Here is a 14,792-nt window from a genome sequence, read left to right as displayed (position 1 = left end):
GGGATCGAACCCGGATCTGTAGTGACACCTCAAGCACTGCGATGCAGTGCCACGCAGGAGGCCCCAAAGTTGTTTGATTGATGTTAACAGGTTTAAATGGTTACATTGAATGTTTATGAGAATTCTAAATGAAAATAAATGATGCACTGCAACTATTTGTTGTTTTTATTTTGATTTGACTGTGGATGACTCAATAACTAGGGATTGATTCAATTAAGCTGTCATCGAAAACACTCATCGCAAAAATGCACACTTTCATTAAAGTCAAACTAAGTTTTATTTTGTTTTTCGCTGCAAACGTTCATAAACATTATTGTCTATTACCCTAGTAAGTCATACTTGCAACAAGGGCGCTATTCTTACACTTGACTGGCAACTCATATCTCTTGATGGTGGGGATGCAAACTTGTTTTAGCTGTCTGGTGGGCATCGACATGGATGAGTTGGCACACTGACTATGTCCATTGGTCTATGAGAGGCAGTGAAACTTTACCAATCTAAGGAGCCTGTGCACTGGAACGTGAAGTAGATGGGTGGAAAGCATCTAGTCACTGTGTGCTGTTGATCTTCTCATGTAGTAAAGAAGTGTATATATAAAATGGCGGAAACTATTGGCATCATACCAAGTTTGATAGCCTACTACTCCTATCAAAAGGGAACAGTTGAAGTTTACTGCATTTCTTGTGTGTAATACATTCTCTTTGAGTGAGCGATTGTCTTATTGTAAGGAACTACAAAGTTCAATCTCCGAACAATGTTAGAAAGACATGAGGGACAAATTAATAAAGTAGAACCCTGTTGTCGTTTTTTTGATCGTCTTCCAGATCACGGGCGAGAAGCGGCCATCCTCGGAGATGATGAAGCCCAAGCCCAAACCGCAGAAGAAGAAGAAGAAAAAGGACCCCAACGAGCCGAACAAGCCTGTGTCAGCCTACGCCCTCTTCTTCAGGGACACCCAGGCGGCCATTAAGGGCTCCAACCCCAACGCCACCTTCGGGGACGTGTCCAAGATAGTGGCCTCCATGTGGGATAGCCTGGGGGAGGAGGCAAAACAGGTACACATACCAATAAATACATGGGTATACACACACACCAACATACAGTGGCAAGAAAAAGTATGTGAACCCTTTGGAATTACCGGGATTTATGCATGAATTGGTCATAACATTTGATATGATCTTCATCTATGTCACAACACTAGACAAACACTGTCTGCTTAAGCTAATAACACACAAACAATTATACAACCTGGATTCAGTCTTATGTAGCAAAATTTGAAATTGTGTTTTTTACATTATAGAAAAGTAGAGACTCGGAGCTACAAAATGGTACAGTTGAAGTCAGAAGATTACATACACCTAAGCCAAATATATTTAAACTCCGTTTTTCACAATTCCTGACATGTAATCAAAGTAAAAATTCCAAGTCTTAGGTCAGTTAGGATCACCACTTAATTGTAAGAATGTGAAATTTCAGAATAATAGTAGAGAATTATTTATTTCAGCTTGTATTTCTTTCATCACATTCCCAGTTGGTCAGAAGTTTACATACACTCAATTAGTATTTGGTAGCATTGCCTTTAAATTGTTTATCTTGGATCAAACAATTTGGGTAGCCTTCCACAAGCTTACCACAATAAGTTGGGTGAAGTTGTGTGCTTCACGGTTGGGATGGTGTTCTTCGGCTTGCAAGCGTCCCCCTTTTTCCTCCAGACATAACGATGGTCATTATGGCCAAACAGTTCTATTTTTGTTTCATCAGACCGGAGGACATTTATCCAAAAAGTACAATCTTTGTCCCCATGTGCAGTTGCAAACCGTAGTCTGGCTTTTTAATGGCGGTTTTGGAGCAGTGGCTTCTTCCTTGCTGACCTTTCAGGTTATGTCGATATAGATGCTGATTCCTTCAGCATCTTCACATGTACCTGTTTCCTCCAGCATCTTCACAAGGTCCTTTGATGTTGTTCTGGGATTGATTTGCACTTTTTGCACCAAAGTACGTTCATCTACAGGAGACATAAGGCGTCTCCTTCCTAAACGGTATGACAGCTGCGTGGTCCCATGGTGTTTGTACTTGCATGCTATTGTTTGTACAGATGAACGTGGTACCTTCAGGTGTTTGGAAATTGCTCCCAAGGATGAACCAGAATAGTGGAGGTCTAAAGCCATGACATCATTTTCTGGAATTTTCCAAGCTGTTTAAAGGCAGAGTCAACTTAGTGTATGTAAACCTCTGACCCACTGGAATTGTAATACAGTGAATTATAAGTAAAATAATCTGACTGTAAACAATTGTTGTAAAAATGACTTGTGTCATGCACAAAGTAGATGTCCTTACCGACTTGCCAAAACTATAGTTTGTTAACAAGAATTTTGTGGAGTGTTTGAAAAACAAGTGTTAATGACTCCAACCTAAGTGTATGTAAACTCAACTGTATATTTATTTCACCTTTATTTAACCAGGTAGTCTAGTTGAGAACAAGTTCTCATTTGCAACTGCGACCTGGCCAAGATAAAGCATAGCAGTGTGAACAGACAACAACACAGAGTTACACATGGAGTAAACAATAAACAAGTCAATAACATAGTAGGGAAAAAAATATCTATATACATTGTGTGCAAAAGGCATTAGGAGGTAGGCAATAAATAGGCCATAGAAGTGAATAATTACAATTTAGCAGATTAACACTGGAGTAATAAATGATCAGATGAACATGTGCAGGTAGAGATACTGGTGTGCGAAAGAGCAGAAAAGTAAATAAAATAAAAGCAGTATGGGGATGAGGTATGTAAATTGGGTGGGCTATATACCGATGGACTATGTACAGCAGCAGCGATCGGTTAGCTGCTCAGATAGCAGATGTTTAAGGTTGGTGAGGGAGATAAAAGTCTCCAACTTCAGAGATTTTTGCAATTCGTTCCAGTCGCAGGCAGCAGAGAACTGGAAGGAAAGGTGGCCAAATGAGGTTTTGGCTTTAGGGATGATCAGTGAGATACACCTGCTGGAGCGCGTGCTATGAGTGGGTGTTGCCATCGTGACCAGTGAACTGAGATAAGGCGGAGCTTTACATAGCATAGACTTGTAGATGACCTGGAGCCAGTGGGTCTGGCGACGAACATGTAGCAAGGGCATACAGGTCGCAGTGGTGGGTGGTATAAGGTGCTTTAGTAACAAAACAGATGGCACTGTGATAAACTGCATCCAGTTTGCTGAGTAGAGTATTGGAAGCTATTTTGTAGATGACATTGCCGAAGTCGAGGATCAGTAGGATAGTCCGTTTTACTAGGGTAAGTTTTGCAGCGTGAGTGAAGGTGGCTTTGTTGCGAAATAGAAAGCCGACTCTAGATTTTATTTTGGATTGGAGATGTTTGATATGAGTCTGGAAGGAGAGTTTGCAGTCTAGCCAGAAACCTAGGTACTTATAGATGTCCACATATTCTAGGTCAGAACCATCCAGGGTGGTGATGCTAGTCGGGCGTGCGGGTGCAGGCAGCAAACGGTTGAAAATCATGCATTTGGTTTTACTAGCGTTTAAGAGCAGTTGGAGGCCACGGAAGAAGTGTTGTATTGCATTGAAGCTCGTTTGGAGGTTAGATAGCACAGTGTCCAAGGAGGGCCAGAAGTATACAGAATGGTGTCGTCTGCGTAGAGGTGGATCAGGGAATCGCCCGCAGCAAGAGCAACATCATTGATATTTTCAGAGAAAAGAGTCAGCCCGAGAATTGACCTTGTGGTACCCCCTTAGAGACTGCCAGAGGACCGGACAACAGGCCCTCCGATTTGACACACTGAACTCTGTCTGCAAAGTAGTTGGTGAACCAGGCAAGGCAGTCATTAGAAAAACCGAGGCTACTGAGTCTGCCGATAAGAATATTGTGATTGACAGAGTCGAAAGCCTTGGCCAGGTCGATGAAGACGGCTGCACAGTAGTGTCTTTTATCGATGGCGGTTATGATATCGTTTAGTACCTTGAGCGTGGCTGAGGTTCACCCGTGACCGGCTCGGAATCCGGATTGCACAGCAGAGAATTTACGGTGGGATTCGAGATGGTCAGTGATCTGTTGACTTGGCTTTCGAAGACCTTAGATAGGCAGGGCAGGATGGATATAGGTCTGTAACAGTTTGGGTCCAGGGTGTCTCCCCCTTTGAAGAGGGGGATGACCGCGGTAGTTTTCCAATCCTTGGGGATCTCAGATGATACGAAGGAGAGGTTGAACAGGCTGGTAATAGGGGTTGCGACAATGGCGGCGGACAGTTTCAGAAATAGAGGGTCCAGATTGTCAAGCCCAGCTGATTTGTATGGGTCCAGGTTTTGCAGCTCTTTCAGAACATCTGCTATCTGGATTTGGGTAAAGGAGAAGCTGGGGAGGCGTGTAGCTGGGGGGGGCAGAGCTGTTGGCCGAGGTTGGAGTAGCCAGGAGGAAGGCATGGCCTGCCGTTGAGAAATGCTTGTTGAAGTTTTTGATTATCACGGATTTATCGGTGGTGACCGTGTTACCTGGCCTCAGTGCAGTGGACAGCTGGGAGGAGGTGCTCTTGTTCTCCATGGACTTGCTTTGAAAGTCAACTTGTACACTCACTTTTGAGAAAGTGACCTTTGAATGTTTTGATATCTACAGTAGGGAAGAGCTCTACTTTGTCTACACCTATTCAGCATCGTTCACACCCTCACCCTAAGCTTTAGCCCCACCCATCTCGTTTCGCTCTTGAAGCGCACACTTGATGCTCTGTCCGATGATTTGTTTACCTCTGGATAACATGAAAACAGCCTTACCAGTTCTGCTGGCAACAATTTCATTATGCTTTTTTGCAGACATTTACTGACACCGGCCATTTTCAACGGATGTTGTACACACGTCACATAACGTTAGCTAACGAGCCAGCGAGCCAACGTTAGCTAGTTAAACAATAAACAGTGCCAACAATGCCACAGTGCTGGGAGCTAACCAACCATGTTCAATGGTTAGTAACATTAGGCTCTAACTAGAACAGCACACAGCTCTGGGAAACTAATAATAACGTCAGCTTGGGAGCCAGCCAGCCAATAGTGTCTGAAAATATAATGTTAGCTAGCTAATGCTAGACTATCTTACCTGTATACATCATTGTGCATGGACGCGTCTCACATTTTTTACGTTCAAGCGGCTCTCCTGTGAAGTCGTGACATAAGTCGTGACATACATATCCTGAACTGAGTCACATTTCAAAACTGTAGGATGAAGTTTCGCGGCTCCAAAATTAGAGCATAATAGCATTCCTGATGTAATAAAATTCACTTTATCTCTATAAAACATTGACAGACATACAGTGGCTTCAGAAAGTATTCATACCCCTTGACTTATTCCACATTTCGTCTTGTTTCATCTCATCCATCTGCACACAATACCCCATAATGACAAAGGGAAAGCATGTTGCTAGACATTTTAGCATATGTATTGAAAATGAAATATCTCATGTACGTATGTATTCACACCCCTTAGTCAATACTTCATAGAAGCACCTTTGGCGGCGATTACAGCTTTGAGTCGTGTTGGGTGTCTGTATCAGCTTTGCACATCTGGATTTGGGGATTTTCTCCCATTCTTCCTTGCAGATTTTCTCAAGCTCTGTTAAGTTAGATGGGGAGCAGTGATGAATAGCAATCTCCAAGTCTTTCCATATACATGTATACAAGACTGGGCTTTGGCTGGGCCACTCAAGGACTTTTACATTCTTGTTCTGAAGCCATTACAGCATTGCATTGGCTGTATGCTTGGGGTAATTGTCCTGTTGGAATGTACATTTTTGCCCAGTCTAAGGTGAACTCTGAAGAAAGGTTCTCATCAAGGATTTGCCTGTATCTGGCTCCATTCATTGTTCCCTCTATCTTTACCAGTCTCCCCATCCCTGCTGCTGAAAAGAATCCCCATAGCATGATGCTGCCATCATGCTTCATGTTAGGGATGGTGTTAGACGGGTGGTGAGCTGTGCCTGGTTTTCTGCAGACAAAGCACTTTGTTTGAAGGCCAAAAACATTGCATTTTTGACTCATGAGACCACAGAATCTTTTGCATTATGCTCTAAATCTTTCACGTGCCTTTTTGCAAATTCCAGGCGGGCTGCCATGTTCCCTTTTTCAGGAGTGGCTTCCGTCTGGCCACCCTCCCATAAAGCACAGATTGGTGAAGTGCTGTAGATACTGTTGTCCCTCTGGCAGGTTCTCTCATCTCAGCCAAGGAACTCTGTAGTTCTGTCAAAGTGGTCATTGGGTTCTTGGTCACCTCCCTGACCAAGGTCCTTCTTGCACAGTTGCTTAGTTTGGTTGCACGGCCAGCTCTAGGAAGAGTCTGGGTACATAATTTTGTGCTCTTGGAAACTTTCAAGACTCTACAAATAGTTTTATATCCTCATCACAATTCTATCTCAGAGATCTACGGACAGGTATGTTTCTTTCAAAAATGAATTGGCCACAGGTGGACTCCAATCAAGGTTTAGTGACATCTGAAGGATGATCAAAGGAAATTGGATGCACCTGAGCTCAATTTGGAGTGTCATAGCAAAGGGGTGTGACTACTTATGTAAAGGAGATATTTCAATATTTAATTTTGAATAAATTGGCTAAATCTTTATAGTGTATTGTGTGTAGAAGGGTGAGAGATAAACAATCTATTTAATACATTTTGAATTCAGGCTGTAACACAACAAAATGTGGAATAAGTCAAGGGGTATGAATACTTTCTGATGGTACTGTATATCCATATCAGTCAAACAAAGTCTAAATGTCCAACAAAACATATCACAACATAAAGGTACTGTACAGGCAAGGCCAACCTTCACTTCAGATGGTTTGTTCAAGCCAGAGCCATAGAGACCTACAGTATAACTAAGCAACAGCGTATTTACCATAATCACAATGTAGTTAAATGTAAGTAAACAGTTATCTCCCACCACAACCTCACACGTCTGTCAGAACAGAAGGACCACAGAAACTCCTGTCAAAGACATTTCATTTCAAAGACATTTCATATTCACACAGTAATCACAGAAAACAATAGGTAAACACACAACAAACACATCTTAGTTTTGTTACGGCCATAGAGGAGTAGGCAGAATAAAGGCACATGTCAAAGAAAAAATAATCTAATTTGTAGTCACAAATATTGGTACATAGTTCACTCCAAAATCAAAGCTTGATTTGAACTATCTTTGAATTGTGGAATATGCATAGGTCCCGTTGCAGTATCGTTTCCATGGATTCAGTTATTTCTCTATAAAATGGCTTTCACTGTGAAATATTGCACCATATGAATTGCACCACAGAATGTACCATATGCTTATGTGATGCATGGTGTGTATGATGGAACAATGGGTGGTTCATGAAGTACATACTCAATGTCAATGTCATTATTACAGATCGATTACAATGGCAATGCATGTGTAGTGTAATTACAGCGAAACTACTACCCTGTATTGATTAAACTCGCAACCATAGGGTTACAGGAAGGTCAAGTTTTTCAAACAAAACTTCTCTGTACATTTTCTTTGCTTTCATTTTTGCATTCCAACCCTGGAGGAAAAAGTCAAAGGGGCCAATAGTAACAAATGACTTGCTGAAATGAATGGAAAATGAGACAGTCTGATGATGCCGGTCCCAGACAAAATTCATATTTTTAGAATATCCAGTCGGGCAGGGGCCTATTGCGTGTCAAATAAAAGCACCTGTCTCTATGACGAAGTGCAGCCTGTTTGCCACCGCACACCGTATCTCACACCATAAGTGTGTTTTTCCCCAAACCTACTTTATACAGCTGGACTTTGGAGACTGGTTGTGCTTTTATTTGCAGTAAATTTTTGCCTCCTTCACTAGGCCCTCTTCAGCATGAATCTTCATTTCGCTCCTGACACCCTTGAATGTGAATTCCTCATTTCCTGTCCTTTTATTTATATCTGTTGCCTGGTGATTTGATCATGCTGAGAATACAAGATTAGCAATTGCCTCGTCCTTGAATCCGCCTCAAGGACATCTGTTCCTGAAATGTTATTGTTTGCTGGGTTCTTAACCCTCTGGTGTCCTGGCTCTTTCAACCATACATGTTGTGTTCAACACCCTGTATTATTTTTCTGAGGTCATTTTTGTCTCCAAACAAAGATTAAATAGAATAGGGGTTGTCCTTCACAGGAGGACTGTAAAAATGACTGTTAAAGGGCAACTCCACCATTGCATTATAATTTGAGATGTTGTTCTACATCTAATTGTACTTGATTTGGTTGGGCTCTTGTGTTAAATCACATTCTTTAGCCCACAGAGGCCAAAAATCTACTCAAGATGACAATACATCATGATACAAAGTAGATGTTTACACACCTAGATTACACCTAGATTATGCGCAGGGGAGGACCTTCCTCTGAATGACATCATCAATTCTATTCAAAATACTTTTTCATCAGCAACAATATATCAAATAAAATAGGCCTCCATATTGGAAGGGCCTTGGAAATGAAACTGAGAGCTATGTCTGTTCTAGACTGTTTATTTCTATACTTAAAACAGACATTTTCAGTCTTCCCACCCCGAAATATTTTTATCTCCCCTCTCAAACTGATGAGTGTCATTTTTTTTAGTGTTTGGCTGTCATGTCAGTTCTACAGTACTGATGAGGTGTACTTTAATGTCACTGACCTTCCAGAGCCAGTATAACTAGAATGTCAACACATTCTCTCGCCGCAGACATTTTTTTTTTAAACAAAGAAATGCCCTCTGTTTCCAATTACCTGTGTTAGGAAACAAGCAATTCCCTATCCAAATGAAAAGATACCAGCACTGTATCTTATTAAGTATCAGATTTACATCATAAACTATATACTTCTTTGAGTTCGGGTTCATGTTTAATTCTGTTGTACTGCATGATTTATTTTTGCCAAGTTGTCCTTGAGTGTATTAGAGGCATGTTTTTTTTCATGTATTTTATGTTCGTAGCCTCTTTTATTCAGCTGTTTTCAGCTGTTTTCTCACATAGAGTATTTAAACCCCTGGGGTCCCTGCTTTGTTGTCTCAGATCAATCATTGAATTTGCCTTTGTTATTCCTCAAGGTGACAATGTGTTCGAGCCGCCCCCCAAATAACGAATGAAATGTTCTTCTTTTTGTGGTTTAGATTAAGATCAATCCCCAGTTTTACATCTATAAAGGAAAGACAGTTGTAAAGGGGATAGTAGTACTTAGCTTTATTTAATTGAGTCTGTTGTGTTGTAAGTGTGATTCTGTGAAAGGTCATAAGAGAGAGAGGGAAACTGTCGTTCTGGCAAAAAAAAACAAGCTTTCAAACAAAACGGTTCTCTGTATCTCCCTCTTTTTATCTCTCTTTCTCTCGTATTATTTCTTGATCGCTCTACCTCCTTCAATCTCCCTCTCTTTCCCCCCCTTCTATTCCCCTCTCCTTCACTACCTCCTTCAATTCCCCCTCTCTTTTCCACTTTCTCTCTCTTTCTATTTCTCTCTCCCTCTCCCTCCCTCTACCCCACTCCCTCCCTCCATCCCTCCCTCCCTCTGTGTGAATCAGTCAGCTAGCTATAGGTGATCCCATCAATGCCTCGGCTAGACTTAAACCTGTCTCAAACCCTGACACCCCTCGTACCCACACAGGTTGTTTCTGCTTGGGTTGGGATGGGGGCGGGGGGGTAATCGCTCAGTCGATGTCAGGAGGGGTTCGGGAGTTATTGTCTCCTATAATTAACTGGTTATCAAACAAGAACATTTCATTAAGGTACAATTACCGGCTAATTGTTGCGGGACACCCCCCCCCCGTGTCAGGATTACGACCGCAGCATATGCTCCCTCGAAGCTTTGTTATTTCTAATTCATCCCGACCTGCAGCCTCTGACGGCTTCAATTGCTAATGAATCCACTCACTTTGGAATAATTAGAGAATCCTTAGGCATGGTAATTTATTTAAAAGTATCCGTCGTCGGGCGAATCATTAGCTGTGTTAAATTAATTTGAAATTAAAGCTGCTGGGAGTACTTTGGGGTTCATTAAATAGGCAGCGCTGGCTCTATCAATATTTAAGGGGTGAGGCGTTAAGGTCGCGACTTTTAACCTGGAAATATCATCACAGTCTGTTTTTTATTTCTTGTTCTAGGAATAAGTTATGTTTACAGATTTTTGGGTTTATATTTACAGATTTGTATATGAATTGTGGAAACAAAGCAGAGAAGAATGATATAATATCATGTCTGCCATAAATGGGTTCACTCCCCCTCCTCCCTCCTCTCCCATCACTTTCACTCTATTTTGACATTCATGCCATAATGGAAAGGATGATATAGCTGGAGAGAATGGAATAATGCAAATATATCATTATATGGGAGGATAAATATAATTTTTTATTTTCCTCCACCTATAGAAGGCTGCAGTGCGAGTTTGCATTTGTGATGTGTGTGTGTGTATGCATACGAGTGTGTGTGTGTGCTTGTTTGCGCGTGTTTGAGTGCACGTGTCTCATCCCTTACAAAAAAAATGGGAAAACATTTGGTTTTCTTACACGTTTGACTCAAACACATGATTTCACATGTGATAATCTAAGTTTCACGTGTGCTTTTGTACCAGTGAGATTTGAACCCTGTTCTTCCATGGAAGAAGACAGCTATTAGACCATTAGATACTGATTTTGATTTTAACATGTTAAACGCGATAAATACGGAGACACGGAAAGATTATTTTCACTGGGTTTCTCTTCCAATGCATTTCTCACAATCTCAGAATATTGTCTGTTCAAATCAAAATTGTCTCTTTGTAGAGGTTGAGAAAAATGAGGAATTGAGAACTAGTGTAAACTAGTGAACTAGTGTGTGATTATGGATGTATTCTCATAACTCACAATCCACCTTTCACATGCCCAGGGTTCACGTTGGGTCCTGGCCAATAATTAAAAAACCCTGGTTTACATTCATTCCAATAGCAAACACATTCACACATTTTCAAATACATAAAAATCCCTTTTACGCCTGTGTATTAAATGTAACATAAACCAATGAACAGCTAACAATAAAAGAAGCTTAAAATAGCTTGCATGGGCAAAATGGCAGGCTAGCTAGTGCCTAGCATATTGTGTGCTAGCTAGAACCTACTTGCCTAGCGACAGGTAGCCTAGTAATTAGCGCGTTGGGCCAGTAACCAAAAGGTTGCTGGATCAAATCCCTGAGTTGACAAGTTAAAAATCTGTCATTCTGTCCCTGAACAAGGCAGTTAACCCACTTTCCCCAGTAGGCTGTCATTGTAAATAAGAATTTGTTGTGATTTACAATTTAGCACTAAGCTAGCTAGTGGTTAGCAAGTAGCATACAACCACTTGATAAAAATGTAATTAAATTAATCTTCTAAAAAAATATATCGTAACCGTGGTTCATATGTAAATACACTCAATATGAGTCCTTGTTTTTAAAATATTTTATCATTTAAGAACCAAAACATTTATAATAGAAATACAAAATCATCCTAGACGCCTATTGTTTTCACTCGGTCAAAACAATTAAAGTACCTTCCCCCCAAAGGAAGTTGGCCCCACAATTTCAACTGAATTTTTTAAAAGTATAAGATTAAGCTCCGGTGATATGGATAACTTTTGAAAGATAGCTGATATGCGTTTTTAGCTAACGTTACACTAATCAAAGCAGTGGAGTATATAGTGAAGCAAAACTTTAGTGGTCAAAACCATTCATCGTGGGGCGACAGGGGCTCCATGGCTCAGGCAGCCAAGTGGACACTAGGCTGTTTGGCTCATCTTAGTCACGAAGAGGAATCATTTTGCAGCCGTTTCTGATTAATAAACAATGCCATGCTGGTGGGTGGTAACATTCTAATAAAACCTAGCCCTGAAATGAAATGTAGGCTAAAAAGATTTGATATAATAATAATAAAGTATTCAACTTTTATAGCACTATTCATTACATAAATAATCTCAAATCACTTTAAAGCAACACAAAAAAAGATAAGCAATTTATAAAACAACAACAACCTTCATGAGATGTAAGGTAATGTGGAGGGTTTGGGAAAGCACTTGGCTTGAGTGGCCATCGGAGGGAGGTGGAGCAAAGAGCAAGCAAAGATGGTCTCTGGAGCATGTCCGGAGGCAGGCAGGCAGGCAGCACGATGTCATCAAGGTGTCTCCTGGTTCTTGCCGTCTGTGTGGCCTCTCTATAGTAGGACTCGGATTAAGTTTGAGCTTCAGCCACTGCAGTTCACAAACTCGGTAAGTGTAGTTAGCTAGCTACTCCTTCACTACTACCAAAATGTAGCACCCACTTGGCTGAAGCTGCTATGGCAGTAACCACATTTCAATAATAGTTCAAGAGTAGTCTTATAACTTAGTCCTCCCTACGGTCTTCATCACTGCACACGTCAGCCATCCTGCTTTTTTTCTCTCCATCCTCAACCTCCGGACACTGGCTGGCATTCGAATCAAAACAATTGCCAGCCAGTAAACATTAGCTAGCTAGCCAAACAAAGACTTGCCAGCTTCAGTCTTGAAACTCTGTGTGTCATATCATAGGAAAAAACATCACATGGATTTGCACAAAGTTCGGTTTGTCACTTTAAGCCCAAATATATCACACTTTGACAAAAACAATGACTTATTGACTTAAATCGTTGTGCAACATCATGGGTAAGCTCCGGCCATCGTCTTTCAGCTCAGAAAAGTGGATTTCTACTGGTGTCGGTATTTAAATTATACATAAAAATTCGCAGAAAACTCATCACAGTTTAATTAAACATGCTATCTCTACATTTTGAAAAAGTGATCATGCTTACAAATCGGAATACAGGATAATAAATAAGAGTTAGCTTCTCTGTTCTTTTCACTGGGCCCTTTCCAATGGTCACAGACCAACATATGAAGAGAGACATGTGCCTGCAGCAGTAACACTCCGAATGCCAACTCCTAGTGGTAGCGCTAAGATGCATGTATATCAAACCAACACCATGGAGGACTACAATAATAATGGAGTGGATAGCTCAAAATCAGAAATTATAATTTGAATTATTGTTATACTCAGCTAGGCAAAGTACAGAATTGCATTATAGAATTTGCAATTCCACATGTGGAAACATTGCTACTGCCACATGTTAACCCCAACTTTTCACATTTGAGGAGGATAACATGATTTAACCCCCATATGTGATCTTGCAATTCCACATGTAAAAGTAAAACACATGTAAAAAGACATGTAAAAAACACATGTAAAAATATTTTCAGATGTAAATGTTTAATACATGTAAAACTGCTAAATAAATTTTCACATGTACAGTAGGGCACAAAAGTATTTAGTCAGCCACCAATTGTGCAAGTTCTCCTACTTAAAAAGATGAGAGGCCTGTAATATTCATCATAAGGAAAGAATGAATGGGGCCATGTATCGTGAGGTTTTGAGTGAAAACCTCCTTCCATCAGCAAGGGCATGAAACGTGGCTGGGTCTTTCAGCATGCCAATGATCCCAAACACACCGCCCGGGCAATGAAGGAGTGGCTTCGTAAGAAGCATTTCAAGGTCCTGGAGTGGCATAGCCAGTCTCCAGATCTCAACCCCATAGAAAATCTTTGGAGGGAGTTGAAAGTCCGTGTTGCTCAGCAAGAGCCCCAAAACATCACTGCTCTAGAGGAGATCTGCATGGAGGAATGGGCCAAAATACCAGCAACAGTGTGTGAAAACCTTGTGAAGACTTACAGAAAACGTTTGAACTCTGTCATTGCCAACAAAGGGTATATAACAAAGTATTGAGATAAACTTTTGTTATTGACCAAATACATATTTTCCACCATAATATGCAAATAAATTAAATAAAAAATCCTACAATGTGATTTTCTGGATTTTCTGGATATTTTTTCTCATTTTGTCTGTCATAGTTGACGTGTACCCATGATGAAAATTACAGGCCTCTCTCATATTTTTAAGTGGGAGAACTTGCACAATTGGTGGCTGACTAAATACTTTTTTGCCCCACTGTAAATGTCTTTCACATGTGAAAATGCAATTTCACATGTGAGAGTTAGATTTTCACATGAAAGTGAAAATTTGAAACTGCAAATGAGACCGGTTCGACCTGTTCGGTTTGGACTTATGTAGCAAAATTTGAAAAAATAGATAGAAAATGGTATATCATACACTACAGTTAAGGAACAATGGGAAAGTTATTCTGCTTTGAAAGTTGATAACCTCACTTTTGAGAAAATGGCCCTTGAATGTTTTGGTAAACCTGCTGGAGATCTCTTCTTTGTCTACACTCATTCAGTATCATTCACACCCTTTTTAGCCTTAGCCCCACCCATCTCTTTAAGGATTCACATGTGAGGCCATGTACTAAACAACCAAAGATTTCAAGACTAAGGCTGGTTTATACCATGCATATCGACAGTTGTTGCAGTGACATCATGAACATTCTATTGTCGTCCGACATCAAACTTGTCTTTTTTTATGAAAAAGTATAAACACAAAAACTACAGGCTTTATGACATCAGCAGCCTGGTTGTCCATAAAAGCATAACTAGTGTATTTTAACTTCTTGATACTACCCATCCCGCATGCGGGAGCGTAACGCTGTCTCAAACGAATTAGCATAACGCAGCGGACATAAATCTTCCTAGAAAATTATCCTATTCATGAAAATCACAAATGAAATATATTGAGACACAGCTTAGCCTTTTGTTAATCACACTGTCATCTCAGATTTTTTAAAATATGCTTTACAGCCAACGCTAGACAAGCATTTGTGTAAGTTTATCATGGCATAATGCTAGGGCTAGGCTCTGCTAGCATCAG

The 14,792-nt window shown here is 40.6% G+C and overlaps 1 protein-coding gene across 6 annotated transcripts in view; it reads left to right on the top strand.

Moving 5' to 3' along the window:
- The window catches only part of LOC135539573 (TOX high mobility group box family member 2-like), a 137,856-nt gene that overhangs the window by 109,827 nt on the left and 13,237 nt on the right, over positions 1-14,792 (top strand). For all 6 annotated transcript variants that reach the window (XM_064965523.1, XM_064965527.1, XM_064965521.1 and 3 more), the window contains one exon: positions 825-1,055. In XM_064965523.1, coding sequence (XP_064821595.1) covers positions 825-1,055 — 231 coding nt within the window. The remainder of the gene's footprint in view (positions 1-824; positions 1,056-14,792) is intronic.

The sequence above is a fragment of the Oncorhynchus masou genome, chromosome 5 (assembly GCF_036934945.1).
Source record: "Oncorhynchus masou masou isolate Uvic2021 chromosome 5, UVic_Omas_1.1, whole genome shotgun sequence".
Classification (NCBI taxonomy): domain Eukaryota; kingdom Metazoa; phylum Chordata; class Actinopteri; order Salmoniformes; family Salmonidae; genus Oncorhynchus; species Oncorhynchus masou.
The sequence above is the reverse complement of the archived record's forward strand: the minus strand, read 5'-3'. Positions and strand labels throughout refer to the sequence as shown.